The sequence below is a fragment of the Malus sylvestris genome, chromosome 2 (genome assembly GCF_916048215.2).
Source record: "Malus sylvestris chromosome 2, drMalSylv7.2, whole genome shotgun sequence".
NCBI classification, from domain to species: domain Eukaryota; kingdom Viridiplantae; phylum Streptophyta; class Magnoliopsida; order Rosales; family Rosaceae; genus Malus; species Malus sylvestris.
The window spans coordinates 13,319,590-13,340,995 of NC_062261.1; the positions used below are offsets into that span (position 1 = coordinate 13,319,590).

The 21,406-nt window shown below is 34.4% G+C and overlaps 2 protein-coding genes across 13 annotated transcripts in view; both read left to right on the plus strand.

The window, feature by feature from the left end:
* The window catches only part of LOC126613944 (probable disease resistance protein At5g66900), a 175,911-nt gene extending 169,377 nt beyond the window's left edge, over window positions 1-6,534 (plus strand). For 2 of the 12 annotated variants that reach the window (XM_050281556.1, XM_050281575.1), the window contains one exon: window positions 5,733-6,534. In XM_050281556.1, coding sequence (XP_050137513.1) covers window positions 5,733-6,170 — 438 coding nt within the window. In that variant the 3' untranslated portion in view covers window positions 6,171-6,534. Of the gene's footprint in view, window positions 1-501; window positions 803-955; window positions 1,099-2,475; window positions 2,725-2,752; window positions 2,957-3,020; window positions 3,697-3,810; window positions 4,215-4,509; window positions 4,866-4,974; window positions 5,181-5,328 lie in introns of those variants that run through there. The other 10 variants (XM_050281570.1, XM_050281572.1, XM_050281569.1 and 7 more) reach the window with 10 other exon arrangements.
* A 9,965-nt stretch (window positions 6,535-16,499) lies between these two features.
* On the plus strand, window positions 16,500-20,242 carry LOC126613949 (probable disease resistance protein At5g66900). The gene is made up of 5 exons (XM_050281583.1): window positions 16,500-17,326; window positions 17,631-18,034; window positions 18,221-18,582; window positions 18,662-18,870; window positions 19,033-20,242. The coding sequence occupies exons 1-5, from the start codon at window positions 16,705-16,707 to the stop codon at window positions 19,872-19,874; spliced, it is 2,439 nt and encodes an 812-aa protein (XP_050137540.1). The 5' UTR covers window positions 16,500-16,704; the 3' UTR covers window positions 19,875-20,242.
* The last annotated feature ends 1,164 nt before the right edge of the window (window positions 20,243-21,406 follow it).

Genomic DNA, 21,406 nt, shown 5'->3' on the forward strand with positions numbered 1-21,406 from the left:
ATCTTTTGTCATCTTGAAAATTTTGGAAATGATTTCAGATGATTGTAGAAAGAAAAATTGGAAGAATTGTAGGAGAAAAGTAAATTTTGTGTGGATGTTTAAACAAATACGTAAGTATTTATAAAGTTTTTGGATAAATTTTGACTCAAAGAATTTTTTTTTAATTATTTTAGCTGTTAGATTCAAATTTGAACCATTGCAGTTTTTTTTATTGTTGAATTTGATCATATTAAATCTCAACTATTGAAATCAATAAATTTATAAATATAAAACTAAAAAATAAAATAAAATTTGAACTTGGACGGTTGTATCAACCAACAATCCAATGAATCATTGTTGTTGGATGAAAGAAAGAGTCGTTGGACTCAGCTGGGCACGCGTTTCGTGCGTGCGGCACGTCTCGGTTTACGCGGTTGGCCAATTTAGGACGCGTCCACGCGCATATGTGAGACCCTCCAAGGGTTGGAATGAAAATAAAGAGGGGAAATACAGGCTAAATTTTGAGATTTACCCCCAAAGATTAGAGGGAGTGCAATTAAGCTCTCTATGCTGTTGTCGCCTTTCGAAACTTGCCTACACAATTTAATAGGATAAGAAGAAATACTTTCTGAGAAAAATACAATTGTGGTCGCCACCATCTACCTGCAACATGGTTGTTGGATTATCTCTTTCGCTCTCGCCACGAAGCTTCCCAGACATGGTGATGCAGTTTCCTGGTTAATTTCCAAGTCTCCCTCCACACTCAATCAGCTATTGCTAAAGTCAACGCGCTCCAACTCCGAAATTTCTATCGAGCTTCGAAGTAAGTACTTCTATGCCAACTCCCAGATAGTTTGTTTATCCTACCTTGCTTGATCACCAACAACGTAAGAGAATATCCAACTCTGCATTGCTTGTTTTCTGAATCGCTTTATTTTGGGTTCCAAGTTTCTAATCTGTTATTGTTTTGGGAAAGTGGCTCAAATGGTCCGAAATCAAATCTCAAATATCGAAGACATACTGAAAAACTGATCATTTCAGCAGCCAATTTCCCTGTTATTTTCTGTTGTCGTAAATTTTAGATTGAAACTTTTGTAAGTTTTTCTGATTTTGGTGTTGGTTTTTGTTGTTAAGAATCAAGGAATGGGTGGTCTCGGGCTAGCATTCAGTGTGACTGTATGATGTCCTCAAGGAGCTGATCACCAAGAATGTAATGTTTACGCCCCTCCTCAAACGAATCCAATCCAAGTTACACCTTTTGACCCCAGTGTTGAAAAATATAGAAGAATCCAACAAGAAATTGGATCTTCCGGTTGAGGAGCTGGAAAAGTTAAAAGTACATTTGGAGGAGGGCATACAGCTCCTTCCGAAGTGCGAAAAGACTCCATGGTGGAGCGGAGCCAAAAGGTACAAATACCACAACAAGCTGATTGAATGGGATGAATATCCTCAACAACATTTGGAAATACTAAAAGTTCAGGGAATAAGGGATGTGAAGGACATTGCAGTTACGGTGAAGATTATAGAGGAGGCGGTCGGAAGAATTGAATTGAATCAGGTGATCCCAAAACAACTCGATTGTGAAGCCTTCTGCACAACAAGGAATACATAAATACAATTAGTTGGAAAATAAGATTTTGACACTCACCACTTCTACGACGCTCCTACCACTAGCCATGTCAATCACAACTCTCCCCACGCATCCCTTCTATAAAGTCCATGCTTTGTTGATAACCTTCCATAGATTGTAAACACTACCAACTTCTTTTCGGTTGGTATTGGAGTTTTCATTGAACTTATTAACGACCTTAACCCACAAAACCTTTTCAATTTGATTCGCGTCAACGACACTATCTTCGCTAATACAAATCCATGGCAAAGCACAAAGTAACTTCTTCCTCATTTTACCAATTACGACTTCTAATATGAACTTTTACCGTCTTGAAAAATTTGGAAATTGGAAGAAATGATTTAGAAGGATGGTAAAAAGAAAAACAGGAAGAATTGTAGGAGAAAAGTGAATTTTGTGTAGATGTTTAAATAAATACATAGGTATTTATAGAATTTTTAGATGAATTTTGATTTAAAGATTTTTTTTTAAAATTATTTTAATCTTTGAATTTAAATTTGTACCGTTTAGTTTTTTTTAACTTTAGATTTGATTATATTAAATCTCAGCCGTTGAAATCAATGATTTATAAATATAAAATAAAAAAATAAAATAAAATTTGATCTTGAATCGTTGGATCAACCATCAATCCAATGAATCACTGGCGTTGGATGAAAGAATGAGTAATTGGGGTCAGTTGGGTGGCTGACGGACCCTTGTCCGCAGGATCCTCCCGACTTGCACGCGTTCCGTGCGCGCGTGCGCGCGTTCCAATTCACGGCTTGTCCACGCGCATATCCGTGTGGTGGCCGACCGTAAGTGCAATTAGCTGCAAGTAGGAGGAATTGTTAAATATTAGTCATATATTGCTCATTGGCTCTCTATGCTGTTGTCGCCTTTCGAAACTTGCCTTCACAATTTAATACGATAAGAAGCAATACTTTCTGAGAAAGATACAATTCTGGTCGCCATCTGCCTGCAATATGGTTGTTGGATTATCTCTTTCGCTCTCGCCACGAAGTTTCCCAGGCATGGTGATGCAGTTTCCTGGTTAATTTCCAAGTCTCCCTCCACACTCAATCGGCTATTGCTAAAGTCAACGCGCTCCAACTCCGAAATTTCTATCGAGCTTCGAAGTAAGTATTTCTATGCCAACTCCCAGATAGTTTGTTTATCCTATCTTGCTTGATCACCAACAACGTAAGAGAATATCCAACTCTGTATTGCTTGTTTTCTGAATCGCTTTATTTTGGGTTCCAAGTTTCTAATCTGTTGTTGTTTTGGGAAAGTGGCTCAAATGGTCCGAAATCAAATCTCAAATATCGAAGACATACTGAAAAACTGATCATTTCATCAGCCGATTTCCCTGTTATTTTCTGTTGTCGTAAATTTTAGGTTGAAACTTTTGTAAGTTTTTCTGATTTTGGTGTAGGTTTTTGTTGTTAAGAATCAAGGAATGAGTGGAGCAGGCAGCCTTTTCGGAGGGGCTGGTCTCGGAACACTAGTCAATGCGCTGTACGATGTCCTCAAGGAGCTGATCACCAAGAATGTAATGTTTAAGCCCCTACTCAAAAACATCAAATTCAGGTTAGACTCTTTGGAACCATTGTTGAAAGATATAGAAAGATCCAACAAGAAATTGGACCTGTCGGATAAGGAACTGAGAAACTTGAAACTACATTTGGAGGAGGGCATACATCTCGTCCAAAAGTGCAAAAAGATTCGATGGTGGAGCGTATTAGTATACAAAAGGTACAAGTACGCCAACAAGCTGATTGAATGGGATGCATCTCTTCAACGACTTTTGGACATGCTAAAAGTTCAGGGAATAAGGGATGTGAAGGACAACGCGGTTACGGTGAAGAATGTAGAGGAGGCGGTCATCAGAATTGAATCGAATATGGTGATACCAAAACAACCCGACAGTGAAGCTTGGTGTGCCGTACCTCAACTTCCGCCGCTCGTGGTTGGATTGGATTTTCCTCTAAAGGAACTGAAGAGGAAGCTTCTAAAGGACAAAAATGTGTCAATGGTTGTGCTGACTGCTCCTGGAGGATGTGGGAAAACCACTTTGGCTACAAAGTTTTGTCAAGACAAGGATATCAAAGGTATCATATATTATAAGTTAGCACTCTGAATTGTTTATGTTTTTTTACTTTGTACAACTATGGCAGATTTAAATGACGCCTCAATGACTGATTTATTATGTTTTCTCTGGATAGATGCATTCAAGGATAACATCTTCTTTGTCACGGTTTCAAAAAAGCCTAAATTAGAAAATATTGTTCAAGATCTTTATCAACGCAAGGGTTTCCAAGCACCTACTTTCCAAAACGAAGTTAGTACAGCGACGTGGCTGCAACGTTTTCTGAAGGAAGAAGGGCAGAATCCTTTACTGATTGTCCTGGATGATGTTTGGCCTGGATCAGAATCCCTTGTGGAGAAGTTTGATCAATTCAAAACGGAAAATTACAAGTTTTTGGTGACATCTAGGTCTGAATTTCGGGGATATGGTTCCCCTTATTATTTGCAATCATTGGATCATGACAATGCGATGAAACTTTTTCATCATTCAGCATCCCTTGGAGATAAGAGCTCTCATATTCCAAAAGATCTTCCAGAAAAGGTACATTTTAGTTGCAACGCACGTGTATGGTAAAAAATTAGTTGATTTGGTTTTGGAGAATTATCAAGAAATTATGTTCACCTTACGCAAAGCATCCACAATTGAGCGAATGAACACATCCATTTACCATATAAACCTGTGAGTAGTCATGCATCTAAGCATACTTACTTGTCGACTAAAACTAAAATTAGAATACTGTATATAGTTATTTAGCCATTTTCTCATCTTAGTAACTTGAATTTTGGCTCTGCAACTTAAAAGTTAGTTGATTTTGTTTTGGAAAATTATCCTGCAGATAGTTGAGCGTTGCAAGGGATTTCCACTTGCTATTACAGTGGTGGGGAGATCGCTTAGTGGGGAGCCTATAGAGATATGGCAAAAAAGAGAACTTGAATTGTCTAAAGGTTTTTCTATTCTTGATTCAGAGACTGAATTGCTGCTCTGCCTTGAACGAAGCTTGGATGCCTTAGATAAAGAAATCATCAAGGAATGTTTCTTAGACTTAGGTTCATTTCCAGAAGACCAAAGAATCGCTGCAGCTGCCCTTGTTGATATCTGGGCAGAGTTATATGATGTAGATACAGATATAGAGTGCATTGCAAACATCTACGAGCTCACCAAACGAAGTCTAGCTAATCTTGTTGTCACAAGGTGTGCATGTTTTATTTTCTCTTGTATGATATTTTCGCTCGATTTTCCCCTTTATTCATGACCGATTGATCGAAGCTCTTCTAAGAAAATTAGTTTTGATCATCACCAGGAAGGACAAGATGGAGGGGGACGGGTATTATAGTGAGCACTTTGTTACCCAGCATGATGTTCTTAGGGAACTGGCCATCTATGACACAAAAAAAGGACCGGTAGAACATAGAAAAAGACTGATTATTGACATATGTGGAGACAAACTTCCAAAATGGTGGAGAGAACAGAAGCAGATGAAGGCCCGCTTATTATCTATAACAACTGGTTGTTCTATCTCTCCCTTTCGCTTTAGCAATTACGTAGACATGCACAAATAAATATTCATTCCACACGCACGTGTGTGTGCACATTAAGTCTTAATAATACTTTCATTTAGTTTCTCCTCCCCACACTCACAGTTGTTACTTTGCAGATGAAGGGTTTTCAACAAAATGGCACAACTTGCAAATGCCAGAAGCTGAGGTTTTAGTATTGAATTTACAGACAAAGAACTATGCTTTACCCGATTCCGTGGTGAACATGGGTGAATTGAAGGCTGTGATAGTCACAAATTATGGTTTCTTACCAGCTGAATTGAGTAACTTCCAACTTTTGAGTTCATTACCAAATCTTAAGAGAATTAGATTAGAACGCATCTCAATTCCTTCCATAACCAAGAATCCCATTCAATTGGTGAGTCTGAAGAAGATATCCATGTTCATGTGTAACATTGGTCAAGCTTTCAACAACTGTTCCATCTCAATCTCATCAGCATTCCCGAATCTAGAGGAAATGAACATCGACTATTGCAGTGATTTAATTGAATTGCCCGTGGAGGTTTGTGATCTTAGTAAACTAAGGAAGCTCAATGTTACTAACTGTCATAAGCTATCTGCCTTGCCTGAAGAGATTGGAAAGTTGGAAAATTTAGAACTGTTGAGGCTAAGATCCTGCTCAGAACTGTCGAAGCTTCCAACCTCAATGAAGAACCTTGGAAAGGCAAACTTTCTTGACATATCTGATTGCTTCAGCATCAAGGTGTTGCCCGAAGACATTGGTGAAATGAGTAGTTTAAGAAAGATCAACATGAGACAATGCTCAAGGTTGCAAGAGCTGCCTCCATCAGTCATGGATCTTGAGCAGTTAGAGGAAGTGGTCTGTGATGAAGAGACAAAATATTTATGGGAAGCCTTCTCACCGTTTCTCAGCAACGTAAGGATAACTGTGGCCAAAGAGAATATGAACCTAAATTGGCTCCACAAGACTCGGTTCTGATCTTGTGTTTCCTCAGTGAACGCTGCTCTTCAAACTCTCTGTCGTTTGTGTTTTAAGTGTGTGATGCAGATCAGTTGGCCAGTGCATTTATTGAATCAATGGGATAAAATGAATGACTATAACTAATCAGAAGAACTTAATAACAGCCATTAGTAGGTCCTAATAATAGCCAGGTTGTTTTGGACCTTTTTTGGCTGATTGGATTGCTTTCTATATGTAAATTTCAGTTTTTTTTTGTCATTTTAAGTTTCTATTAAATTTTGAATGTAAGTTACAAAATGGTTATAAAAACCGTTTCTTTCTGTAAGATAAGGAGTTGGACGTTTTTTTATTATGAAAATACTCTGAGTGTTTATCTGTTTCAGTTTTGTGCCTTTTTCTTTGTGAGATTGTTTAGCTTTTGTTTTTACTCTTTACGTTGTAGGCTGGTACTAAAATCAAAGTTTATAGGGTTTTCAGGCCTCTCCTCGCACAAGGAGATAGTGGACTCTACCTATCAATCTTATCTATTATTTTATTTTGTTTCTATCCGATGTGCCCTGCGTCAATTTGTATCAAAGCCCTAATTGATTCTTGGGTTATCATGTTGCTATTGTTAGGTTATTACGAAATCGATAATTTAGTCGATTGGAGTTCTCTACCAATTTATGATGAGTATGATGAAGGTTACACGCTTATGATTAAAGTAGCTAATGAAATTCAATTTACTCGGTAAATCGATGCTCATTTTGTTGCCGATTGGGATTCTGCCTTGATTCTAGATGAATGCAATGGTGATGAAGATTTGGGTTCAATGGTTTAGGTACTTGCGGTAAAATATGTTCTACATTTCTGTGACTTTTATGATTATATTTGGGAATCGTTCATTGCTTATCACGATACAAAATTTTACTTGGAGAAAAGAATTTTTTTATATTGTTCGAATTATGTCTACCCTTTTCAAAGTTAAAAATATCAAGATGTTTGCTAGAAATTGTATGTGCACTCAAATGCAATTTATCGTAATTATAATCATATTATTGTGATGAAACATCCACAATAATTAGCCTAAAAAAGATTTGTCTAAGTCACTTCCTTTCTTTTTGTCAAAGTTACTTCTTTTTTTGTCCAAGTTTCTTCTCTTTTTGTCTAACTCAAATGGTGGATATGCAAGCATGATAACATATATGATGTTCTATATCTTCATGAATCTAATGTTATCAAGAAAAGATTAAATTCCAAACGGAACATGAGAAAGTGGAGAAGTTGTTTGAATTGTCATATTGATGTTTGAGTTGTAAACTCGTTTTTATTGCCTTTCTCTTGTTTAAGAGTCTACATCTTTGTTCTTTTAGTGTCTACGTTGTAGGCAGGTACTAGAACCAAAGTTCGTAGGGTTTTTAGGTCTCTCCTTGCACTAGGAGATACTGGACCCTAACTATCCATTCTATCTATCATTTTAATTCATTTATGTCCATTGCGCCCTGCATCAGTTGGTATGAAGAAGGTGCTTTAATACAAATGGCTGATAAGATTAATTTCAAGACATTTTTTATGGCTAATCATAATAGCCAGTGTGTTTTTTATGGCTGATAATAGCCTTTGTTTATGTAATTTTTAGTTTCAGGTGTTTTTATGTTGGGTTGTTTTATTAACACCCACATCTTTATGAATACACCCCACATCTAAAATGTGCCTCTAAAATTCTAGATTTGTCCCCCATTTTTCTGAAGCCCTCCCATCCCCATAAACAAATGACAGCAATAAAGCTAGCTCGACGGCCATAGGCCACCCATATAAGAGGTATCTGCATCAATATCAGCACAGCCAAAAACCCCCCATGTAGCAGAAGTTGACAGTCAAGATCGACTCTCTAATAGACCGAGAGAGAGAGAGAGAGAGAGAGCATGGTGAGGGGCTAAGATTTTTTGCCCAGACACTGTGGAGGTTGACAGTCGACATAAGGGGGTGGATGGGGTTTATTTGTACTTCAGAACTTAATTCGAGGGTAAAAATGGAAATTTAACTGAAAAAATAAATTATGGGGTGTATTCATAAGATTGTGGGGTGTTAATAAAATTACCCTTTCATGTTTATTGCCTTTTTAATTTCTGAATGTAAGTTACAAAATGGTTATACAAACCATTTCTTTCTGTAAGATGAAGGAGTTGGATGTTTTTGTTGGTGAATGAAATATTCAGAGAGATTTCTATCTCATATTTGTGCCGTTCTCTTGTTTAAGAGTTTGCTGCTTTGTTCTTTCTAGTGTCTACGTTGTAGCGGCTGGTACTAGAACAAAAGTTTATAGGGTTTTTAGGCCTCTCCTCACACTATGAGATAATGGACCCTACCTATCAATCATATATATCATTTTATTTCGTTTCTATTCGCGACGCCCTGCATTAGTGTGACTTTTTAAACTCAATTGTAACATAGTTTCAAATTCCCCTGTACACAGTTTCTTGACTATTTTGTTTGAAAATATGTATGTGTAATCCAACACCACAATTTGATTCATGCTCTCCCAAAATAAAATGTTGAAAAAAAAAATGAATCCAAAAAAAAGGTTGAAGAGTCTCCATAAGATATAAGAACTTTCATGTCACAAAGTTTGGTGTTAATTTCATTGTAAATTTCTCTAGTATCTATACTCACATCTACCGGTTAAGTTTCCAAAACTGTTCATATATAATCTAGATTGATTATATATTGCGATGAATCGGTCTCAAACTATGTTTTCCATCAAATACAGCTCGATTAGTCTCGTTCAATGTTAATTGTTGAAATAAAGAAAGAAAGGCTCATATTTTCTTACCTGTAAAAGTTGTTGTAATGATATATTTAAAAAAAAAAAAAAACGATAGGCTTTGGACATATAAGTCGTTGGAAAAGTAGATTATGAATAACATTATACTTTATAAGAAAATACACAAATTGAATACTTTAGAAAATGAATAACATCTATTATACTTTAGAGGAAAATACACAAATTTAATACTTTGTAGTGGAGAATGGCGCATTTCGCAACTAAGAATTAATTAGAGCATGTCAATACTTAAAAAAAAATTACTTGGCTTTGTAATGGGAAGGGCACTAAGGAATTTCACAGCTAGGAATTAGTTAGAGCGTGACAATTAGGTAAATGAGGAGGTTCTTTTCTCCAATTCAGCTCTTGGAGTATTTTTATATAAAACTTATAGTTATGGAACAAATAATTGTACATTATAAAAGATAGCTAATATTTTCAATAAAAAAAAGCTGATTTTCATTAAACAACGTTGAACCTTTTGTGTATATTCTATGAAAACATAAGGGAATTATACTATAGTCTCCTCAAATAAAATTCTCAGCTTTGTCATTTTTCGTTAACTTATAATTCACGCAAACAAGATCAATTTATCAGTGACAAATATGAAACGCATAAATGAGATCAATTCGTATGCACATTAAACATGACAGAGCTCATGTGAGTAGGAAAGCATATAATTTCCACATATTTTCAAAGCATATGCAAAACTAAAGAAGAAAATTATATGTTCTTAGGAAAGAAATTATACTTACAAGACACAAAAAGTATATTAATAAACATTGAAATTTTTGTGCATATTCTATGAAAAAAATAAGGAAATTATACTATTTCCTCACATGAAATTTCAACACTGTCGTGAACTTGTGATACACACTACAATGGGATAAATTCTTCAATGAACTTTTGATACATGTAAATGAGACATATTCGTAAGTTTATTGAATATGATGAAGCTCATGTGAGTAGGGTCAGAATACAATTTCCTTGTATTTTCATAGCATATGCACAAAATATTAATGTTGAAAAATAAGTTTTTTTTTATAAAAATGTATATAAGTATAATATTTTCTCATCTTCTAGTACAAGTTCGGTGCATATTCTACAAAACCAAAAATAAAAAATAAAATAAAAACTTGCATTAAGCCTATGAATTTTTTTTTTCTCAACATTAAGCCTATGAATTCACTCACAATAAAATAGAAAACGTTTTGTGATAAATGTAGACGTAGTCATATTTAGCTAGAACAAATATATTTTTCCCTTAACACCAATTTTTGTGCATATTCTACAAAAATATAAGAAAATTATATTTATCAATGAATGTATTGTACACATAAATGAGATCAATTCATAAGTGCATTGAACATGACAGCCTATGTGAGTAGGGAAGCGTATAATTTCCTTATGTTTTCTCAGCATGTGCACAAATTTTTTTTTAATGTCGTTGAATAACTTTTTATTTATATATGAGTCTAGTTTATCATCTTCTATTATACCAACAGGAAACCATATAGTCAGGGGCATAGGTATTCGGATTAAGGTCGTCCTAGGATTATTTGGAGTTCGAAAAATACACATGTGAATGTCTTCTGATTATTCTTCAAATGTTTGGTATGAGTCTCTTTTGTGCCCACCAAGTGTTTGATAAAATATTTGCTAGCATATCTCGATATTGCATCGACATCACTCAACAAATTCTCTTAAGATCACTTATCAGATTGTTTTGGCATATATCAATATATGTTGATATGTGTGCAACATAGTTTGGTTCTTTTAGAAGCTATATACTTGATTGTATGAACAATAAAGTCATTGCACGATTTAAATTAAAACCTCATAAAGAAAATTATACTTTTTAGGAAATAAAATTAGACTACAAGACCTACAAAATTTACTAATCAACATTGAAAACTGTTGTGCATATTCCATGAAAACATAATAAAATAATACTATAGTTTCTCGTAGAAATTCTTAACTCTGTCATTTTTTTTGAAGTTGTGAAACGCATTAAATGGGCGAATTCTTTTTTGTGGGCAAACTTCATGAAAACAATTCCTAAGTTTAAATAAAAGGAAAACTAATGAAAATTATTTTAAAACTTTGAATTTTAATGATAAGAACAAAATAAAGGGTAAGGTGAATAGTATCATGATTGATTTTTTAGTGTAAAAATATGGTTTTTCGTTAAAGTGAACAGTACCGTAATTTTTTCGTTAAAGTTCCTTTTATTAAAACGATGCAGCTCATATGAATGGGCATGAGCATGTCAAAATAAAATTTCCTTATGTTTTCATAGCATATGCACAAAAACTTTAATGTTGATAAATTTATATGTATATAAGTATATTATTTTCTCCCTTAAACATAGCGCAATTTTGTCATTTTATGAAAACTTAACCATAAGAGCTTCTCCCTTTAAGTTCCCTAATAATATAGACTAAGTTTTGTGCATATTTTACGAAATAAAAAAAGAATCAAATAGTAATTTCAAAAATTTAACCATCTGTATATATATATTTTCTCGTATATACTTTCACCTAATACCCATATCTTTTGTTACAAAAAGTTTAGGAGGGGGGGGACTAGGTATACCACAAGTCTTCTTTAGGATTTATAGAGGGGGTTTTCACCCCTTTTTAATTATTACAAATTTGTTCATCAAGAGAGATTACCAGTAACACATAATATAGACTTAAATCTTAATCTTAAAAAGAATGATCCTTATCAACTTCTAAAATTAGAACACCGCGTCCATAATAGTTAATTGAAATTTATTGAATTAGCTAAGGTAGTTGCATGAGAGTTCAACTTTTTGTTTTCTCTACCATTTCTTCGGTAGTTGCATGAGAGTTCAACCTTGTGTTTTCTCTACCATTGCTTCGAAGTTAGGAAACGGAATCATGAACAGAATAGGCCAAGTCTTTTATAACTTTGTTGAGGTCGCCCGCTACCCCTTTCCATACGCCTTCATTATTATTATTATTTGTCCTCCTCGTCGTCGTCGTCGTTAGGTTACCTTTCAATACGCTTTCATTTATTTTACTCCGCCGTGTGCGTTGGCTCAGACTGCTTGACGTTTCCAAGAAACGATGCTGTAGAATAATTGAACGGTAGGTTAGCGGTTTCACAACCATTTCATATAATTTACTGCGAGTGCGATGCATCACCAGCTTTGTCAACGCATCATTTTCGAAAAATGCTACGAAGATTACGTTTTTAGACTATAGTTTGTAGACTAAATGATGTGACGGTTGATGGTTGAATATTTTCTTTGAAGATTAACATAATTTATTTAATCATCAATTGTTACATTATGTTGACTATAAAATATTATTCAAAAAGTAATGTCCAATATCAGATTTTTACCAGAACTCATAAAATTTACCTATTTTTTTAAACGAGCTATCTTTTTAAGGAATGTATTTTTGCTCATCATCCTTAAGCGGTGATAATCTATTAGGAAAGTTGGAATAAAACAGGTGTGTATGCTTGTCTGGCTTTTCTTATGGGACAAGGATCCTCTTAAAGGGAACCGGGAATCAATCAATCGTGTCCGTTCATCGTACATCATACGGTCAGTTTTCGTTAAGTATTATTTATATTCAATTTAAAATATTTTATAACCGTACGATATACAATGAATAAATACGATTAATTGATCTCTCGTATCTTCACAAAGAAGATCCGGAGACGATCCTATTCCTTTCTTATGCATGTTGCATTAAACTAAAAGTCCTATCAAATGACACGATAACTTTAACAAACATGCAAAAGAAATATTAAAATATGTTTGATAACTTTTAATTTTTAAATTCTGGTTTTTTATTTAATTTAAAAGGTAAAAAATTATTTAATAACTAATTTTAATTTCCTCAAAATAAAAATTGATAAGTCAAAATTTTTAAAGTTTAAAAACTAGCTTTAAGAAACTGCAAAAAATTGAAAATAGAATAAATTAGGTTCTTATTTTTCAATTTTTTTCTCATTAATTGAAAATTTATTTATTTTTCATTGTTCATCAATGTCTCTTAACTTGTTTGTGTGTCATTATTTGAATATTTAAATTATTTACAAGTCATTGTATGTCAGTTTTAAAAATGAAAAACTTATTAATCATTTTCAAATATAGCTTTTTAGTAATTTTTTCATATATTTCTAGTTATAATTTGTACCTTTTTTTTAATTTATACAAATATTCTTTTTAGTTTTAATTTGTACCCATAATTTTAAATTTTAATATGTGCCCACATTTTTTTTTATGAATGTACCCTTGCTAATTATATGTATTTATTTTATGTTTTAAAATATCAATAATTAATTTTTAGGGAATTGTTATTGGGCACTCCAAAAATCTCATTTTGCACTCCAAACTTTCTATAATTAGAAAGAAAAAAAAATACACTTATGAGGAGTGTAGATGAGATTTTTGGAATGCTAATAGCAGTTCCCATTAAACTATATTTGTTGATGCACAAAATCAGTGAAGACTTTGGTACAATAGAAAGTGTTAAGTTTGTGACCTTCGCTAGACTGCTCCGGTCACTAGTATGGGTAGGTATGTAAATGGATAGAGACAGGGAAGCAAACATAAGATGCACGTGGTTCACCCAGATTGGCTACATCCACGGAGTAGAGGAGTTCTCATTAATTGTGAAGGGTTTACACAAGTACATAAGTTCAAGCTCTCCTTTAGTGAGTACTAGTGAATGATTTAGTACAAATGACATTAGGAAATATTGTGGGAGAATGATCTCCTTTTATAGAAGAGAGTTTCTAGCTTTGTTCTGACATTGACACGTGTCGTGTTGTGATTGGCTCTGATGTTGACACGTGTCGCGCTATGATTGGTCTCCTAGTTGGAGGGAAACTCTTGTGGATCCTTGACAGTATAACGTTGATCGGTACTCAGTAGTTTCAGGATTGGTCAAGTATGGTACAAACAATATTAATAATTACGTGGGTATATTATTCTTTTGCTAAAACTATGTGAATAACAATATTACTCTATTGTTGATTTTTAAATAATTGTTAATTGTAAAAATATATTTGAATTTGTTTAAATTTCATAATTTGTGGGATATTAAATGCATAAATGCATGAGTTAAATCCCTTAAATGATGCTTGGGACCTCAATCAAACTATTTAAATAGATAAGGCTTCATTCTATCATTTTAAACTGAAAATAAAATGATCATCAATCAACCTTGTAGCTTTTAGTTTTCATTTTTTTTAAAACAAAAAACTAAAAGTAGTTACCAAATGATTTTTAATTTTCAAAATAACTGCAAACAAAAATTGAAAATGAAATGAGTATAAAATGGTCCCTAAATTTTCTAAAGGCCAACTTAGCTAAACTAGTTGCCGCCATTGGTGGATTTGAGAGTGAAATAGGCACGAAAATAAGTAAAGGAATGCATCCAATTGTTAAAGTCATCCATTACGCAAACTCGAAAGGCTGAAATTACTCAAAGCCAAAGAAACTTCATTTAGAAAACTTCATTTTAATCCCTAAATAAGATTACTTTTTCAATAATACCGTATGTAAGATTAAAAACTAAAAATAGTCCTCCATGTCAGATTATAGTATTCCATGTCACATTCAATCATTTTTTAATAAATTTATTGCATTTTTAGTTTCCCTATTTACTCTTATTACTCTCTTAAAACCAATTAGAGAAACAAATATATAATTAATTTTTCAAGAATGCTTAATTAACTAGATCCATAATTAACATGTTTGTTATAACATAAATCTCCATGTGTTATTCCAATCAAAGAACCCAGAAAACTCAGAAACCATGATCAAACAAAAAAAGCCATAAAACTTACAAACCAAAAATCTCGTTGTATTCGGAAGAAAGAAGAAAAATGGGCTTTTAGATGCCAAATTGACGGTGAATCCAGAGATAAATGAAAAAAAAATACAAATTGAGAAAATAGAATGTGAAATCACAACTTAATTGACCATACCAAATTAATCGGACATACACTATATAGTACCTAACCGACCATACCGAATGGATAACACCTAATTGATAGTACCTAAATGATTAAGGTGCATTCATATAGGTACTATGATTTAGGTGCATTCATATAGGTACCATGATTTAGGTGCATTCATATAAGTACCATGGTTTAGGTGCATTCATATAAGTACCATGGTTTAGGTGCATTCGACTAGGTTATATGATTTAAGCACATTAGGACATGGTTTAAGTGCATTCGATTATGTAAAATATATGATTTGGCTATTTATATTTCCTCTAGGCTTTGAATGGTGATAATGAATAATTTGAATTAGGTATTTGTTAATTCTTGTAACGTATCACTAATATTTTTTTGAATTATGTTTATCATTTTAGAAAGTTAGACAATAATCAATGCCAAAAAATATGGAGCAAATTAAAATCAAATATTTAATAGGGGCATTATAGGAACCAAAAAAACGCATTAAATATTTAAAAACAAGAAAATATAAATTTTAATATTTATGCTGACATGGAAATTTAGTCAAAGGACTATAATGAATATATAATCTAACATAAGATTTTAATTGAATTTCAATCTTTATCAAGGATTAAAATGGAGAAACCCCAACTTCATTCATGATGAAAAGATCACACACTTTGCATATTATACACACAAAAATTGCAATATAACGAACATGAACACACCATTTGACAACGAGCTATGCCAACTTCAAGAGGAACTGACAATGAACCAATTAGCGTCTATCCATATCAATTTTGTTCCCAACAACACCATCAACAAAGCTATCATGAACAGTGAAGTAAACCGAAGAAAAGTGAATAACACAGCAACACAAAACTAAAGTAGTCACTGGGAGTGGGAGATATTAAAAAATAACCTTACCAAGAAGCCTCTTATCGACGAAAATATTAAAACGAAAGATAAATTTACGACAATAGAAAGGCTAGGAGAAGAGAGAGAGGGGCTGTCACCAGCCACAAGCTAGAGCAAAGAGTCATTTAATTGGTAGGGGAAAGGAGAGAGAAGCTAGCAGTAGTTTCTAATATTAATATTCTAAGAGTCCAAGCTTATTGTGTGGTTAAACTCATCGCCTCCTCTCAGTATACATAATATTGTTTGTTTGGAAAAAAAAAATATTTCAAGAGTCCATGCTTTTGAGTTATAGTAACAAAAGATAAAGCAAAAATAGTTGTAATTTCAACGTCTTTGTAATGCATTTGTAGTATTTTTAGTAATAATTTTGTAATTTTTGACTAGTTCATCAACACTGTTTGTTTAGTATATTTTTAATAAGAGCATTTTCGGAAGGTGTAAATATGAGGTTACTACATTAAGAGAGAGAGAGAAATTTGGGATCTTATTTATTTTTTGTCTCTAGTCCACCTCCCAAATATGTAAATATACATTTTTATTTATATATTGTGGCGAATATAGATAATTTACATTAATCATTATAGAGATTTACGACCCAAAAAATATAAATTGTTCACTTCAAAACATTTTGCATCTTCTATTAGATTGAGTCTAATTAAAGTTATTTGATCGCCAAAACATATGGCTAGAAAATTCCGTGTCTATTCCTAGCTAACTCATTCGTTCATTTTTGTTTTTTCAACAAAGTTCGTTCAGTTGTGTATATATGTGTTACATTCTCTCCATAAATCCATTGGAATTTCTGTTCTTTTATCAGCCAAGAACAGATTACGTAAGAGAAATAATTAAGTTTAAGTTTTGAGTATCTTTGTTTTCGTAAATATGTCTGTGGCTTCTGTCGGAATGGGTGCTCTGAGAACGGCATTTCAAGTACTGTTTGATGCTGTAAAATCAGCGCAGGAGGAAACCACAATGTTCAAGCACCTCCTCGGTGACATCAAATCTACTCTGGACTCTCTACAGCCACTCATCAAAGACATCGAAAATTATAACTCGAAAGAGGGACTGGAATATTTTGCAATACAAATGGAGGAGGCAGCAAATCTTGTCCAAAAGTGCAGCAAAGTTGGCGTGTGGAGAAAATACAAATACACCAACAAGCTTCATCAACTGGACAAATCTCTTCGAAGAGTGTTTGATCTGCTCAAAGTGCAGGGCATAAAGAATGCGAGGGAGACGTTGGTTTCTTTGAGGAATATCGAGACGGCGCTCTCTGGAATAGAAGAGAATTTGGTGATGACAAGTAATCACCCTGAAAAGGCTAAATGTTCGTCTGCGGTGCCTGAACCGCCATGCATTACGATCGGGTTGGATTTGCCGTTGAAGGAGTTGAAGATGAAGCTTCTCAAGGATAAAAAGGTGTCGATGCTTGTGCTTACTGCTGCTGGAGGATGTTGGAAAACCACCTTAGCTAAAATGTTTTGTCAAGATCAAGAAGTCAAAGGTATGTTATCTATGATTTTAACTTTTTTATTTTGTGAAGTATTACTTCCTAACTAGTTAAGAAGTATACTATGCACTAGGGCAAAGACCCCTGTAAAACGCCGGCCAGTCCCACCAATAACTTGTTAAAGAGAATACAAGGTACAACAAAGGGGACATGAAACTAAACCGTGCGAATATTAAGAAAGTTCACAAATTCTTCTACATATAGATCTTGCTTGACCACTCAATTACCTGATCTGAAAATTGCAGATATGTCTAGTCAACCTTTATATTAACACCTTTCTTACATTTTGTTTGGATAGATACATTCAAGAACAACATCTTCTTTGTCAATGTCTCGAAAAATCCCAACTTGGACCTTATTGTACATGAACTATATCAACGGAAGGGGTCCGAGCTGCCTGCTTTCCAAAACGAATTCATGGCAGTTAAATGGTTGCAAATTTTTTTGAAGGAATCAAGACACAACCCTCTGTTGTTTGTCCTGGATGACGTTTGGTCAGGATCAGAGTCCCTTCTTGATAAGTTTGATCAATTCAAGTTTTCAAATTACAAGATATTGGTCACATCAAGATTTGCATTTCCGAGATTTGGTTCTCCATACCATTTGGCATTATTGAATGATGGGGATGCAATGGCTCTTTTTCACTATTCAGCATCCTCGGAGGATAAGAGCTCTTATACTTCCGAAGATCTTTCGAGAAAGGTGATTTCTTAGTCTGCAATGCATAACATTTGAGCATCCACACACGTTAACACTTCCATTTACCGTCTTATAATTAGAATGAGAGTAGACATTTAACAATTTTATCATCTTTATTAAACCATTTAGATGATTCAGAACAATTTAACCAAATAGTAACTGAACTCATTCGGGATAATTAAATTGAAGATTATCAAGCGCTGTAAGGGATGCCCACTTGCCATTGCATTGGTCGGGAGGGCACTTCGCGGCCAGCCTATAGAAATCTGGCAGAAAAGAGTACTGGAATGGTGCAAAGGTTCATCTATTCTTGATTCTGACAAGGATTTGCTTGCTTGCCTCCAAAGCAGCTTAGATGCCTTGGATAAAGAAAAGACAATCATCAAGGAATGTTTCCTCGATCTAGGTTCATTTCCCGAGGACCAAAGAATCGCTGCTGCCATCCTTATTGACATGTGGGCGGAGTTATATGGGCTAGATGAAGAAATTCTGACCATTGCCAACCTTCATGAACTCACCACCCGTAGTTTGGCAAATCTTGTTGTCACAAGGTATGCACGCTGCTTATAGTTTTCTATTCCAATATGTATACCGAACGAATCATGAAAGAAATTAGTATTGATCATCCAGGCATGAGAGGGAGGCAGACGGCTATTACACTGAACATTTTGTCACCCAGCACGACATGCTTAGAGAATTGGCGATCCATCGGGTGAGTCAAGACCCAATAGACCAGAGGGAAAGACTAGTTATAAACATATGTGGGGACAATCTTCCTAAGTGGTTGACAGAACAAAAGTATCAAGCGTTCAAGGCTCGACTATTATCTATCTCAACAGGTTCCATCAATCTCTATAGTAAATACTTATACATGCACACATGTATGTGTGCACAGACCATGCTTGTGTGCACACACAGACGGTCATTCATACTAAGACTTCAATAGACTTGGGCACATTTAATTCAATCCACACTAACATCTTAAAGCGTGTTGTTTGCAGATGGAGCCTTCTCAGCAAAATGGCCAAACATGCAAGTACCCGAAGCAGAGGTTCTAGTTCTGAATTTTCAAACAAACAACTATGCCTTACCTGATTTTGTGGAGAAAATGGATAAACTAAAGGTTCTAATAATCACAAATTACGGTTTGTCAACTGCTGAAGTAGATAATTTTGAACTACTTGGTTCGTTATCAAATCTTAAGAGAATTAGATTAGAACGTATTTCAATTCCCTCCATAAGCAAGTTCCTCAAGCAGGTGAAAAGTTTGCAAAAGATGTCTCTTTTCATGTGCGATATCAATCAAGGTTTCGTCCATATTTTAGATGCACTGCCAAATCTAGTGGAATTGAACATAGATTATTGCCACGACCTGGTGGAACTTCCTGCCAACCTTGGTGACCTTATTCACCTTACGAAGCTTAGCATCACCAACTGTCATAAGCTATCCACATTGCCTGAGGACATCGGAAGGTTAGTGAATTTAGAAGTGTTGAGGCTTAGGTCATGTGCAGACTTGTTAGAGTTGCCACGCTCGATTAGGAACCTTAATAATGTAAAACTTTTCGACATATCCAATTGCTTTAGAGTAAAGGAGTTACCCGAGGATATTGGTGCAATGCGCAGTTTGGAAAAGATCAACGTTAGCCAGTGCTCAGGTTTGAAAGAGTTGCCTGCTTCTGTTTTGGATCTTGAGCTTTTGAATGAAGTGATATGCGACGAGGAGACGGAAACTTTATGGGAACCCTTCTTACCATATTTGACAGACGTACACATAAAGGTGATCAAAGAAGATATGAACCTAAATTGGCTCAACAAGCTTCCTGGAGGCCATGGTCCTTGATCAATGAATGTTGGTGCAATATATGCAATGTGATTGTGTTTAATGTTTTTTTTATGCAGTGTGATTGTGTTTAATTTTTTTTTTCTTTTATAATTTACTTCTGTTTTATGTTTTAGATGTTTGTCAATAACATTGCAGCACTGTAGAAAAATTGTAATAATTCACAATGGGTAGCGACTTTCACACCCCGTTTTCTCTCCTACACTCCTCGCTATTCAACTCTTCCTTGATTCTCCTTCGATTTATTCAATTGGAAGGCTAGAATAACAAAGGAAAGTGCATGGAAAGAAAAAGAAAGTATGGAAATCACTACCCGTTACGAAAAAGAATGTATTAATATATGTATGTGTGGGCTTTCCTGCCTTTCCACTGTTTTGTGGGTGATTTTCCTCACAAAGCAAGTTTCCTGGAAATGGCAAATTATTGGTTTTAGTTGCTGTCTGTTTCCTTCTTTTCTTTAGATCCCATGGAATGATTTGGATTTTGGTGGTACTGGAACAACTAATGTGCAACTGATGGAACGATAGGCACATAACAATTTTGTAAATTTGTTTTTGTTTTTTGTTTCGAATTCTGGGTTGGATTTTTGAAAATGGGTTTCAAATTCTGGGTTATTTTGAATTTTGGGTCAAATTATGGGTTTTAGACTGCGCTAACTGGTTTTGAAAATGGTTGAACAAGTGAGGAGGAAGAAGATTGGACGGGCGAAGTAGGGAGAGACGAAGCGAAGTGATAGGGATTTTACTACACACGTGAACGGGCTAAAAACTCCTATAATACTTACAAGAATGACAAGGTTATTGTAGTATAAGCGGATCTCGCAAGGTCGTTCTCCACAAGGATTATTAAATAATTTGAAACAAACCAAATTCCAATTAATGATTGTAAAGTAGAAATTAAGATGATTGATTTTATAACCTATTTAAATTAAAAACGAATTTAATGAATAAAAGTAAACTAATTTGCAATATTAAAACTATAAGAAAAGAAACTAGTTTTGGAGAAATCAAATTAAGAAAGCACTAGGGTTCCACCATCACCTAGCAATCCTACGAACTTTTACCAATTACTTATGATCTACACATGCCACTTTGAAGGTTGGATTTTCCTAATTCATATTCTACTTGGAACCTCCAATATAAAACGTATATCTAACATGCAACCCGTCCGGATGTTCGGATCAAATCTAAACATGAAAGACTCATTATGTTTTTTGAAAACCCTTTGAAAAACCATGCAATCCTTAAGACATGGTGTTCATCTTAAGTGAAATTACAATTATTAATCACAAGAAGCTAGCATCAAGTTCAGGGAACCTTCCGACCAAAATTGCATCAAATTACTTTTCTAAATATCCTAATGATGATCAGGCATTAAGACAATTAGATAGTTTTAATCACGGTAATTAATAATTCAAAGTATGCATGCAATCAATCATAAGCAATTAAATAAAAATCACATATTCATGCTAAAGCTCAAGGCTTCACCCTAGCAAAAGGAATTAGTTACGCATATTCATAATTGAAATCATA

Coding starts and splice junctions, on each gene's coding strand:
- LOC126613949 (XM_050281583.1), top strand. CDS start 16,705: ATGTCTGTGGCTTCTGTCGGAATGGGTGCTCTGAGAACGGCATTTCAA. Junction 17,327..17,630: donor TCAAGATCAAGAAGTCAAAG/GTATGTTATCTA, acceptor TTGTTTGGATAG/ATACATTCAAGAACAACATC. Junction 18,871..19,032: donor ACTATTATCTATCTCAACAG/GTTCCATCAATC, acceptor TGTTGTTTGCAG/ATGGAGCCTTCTCAGCAAAA.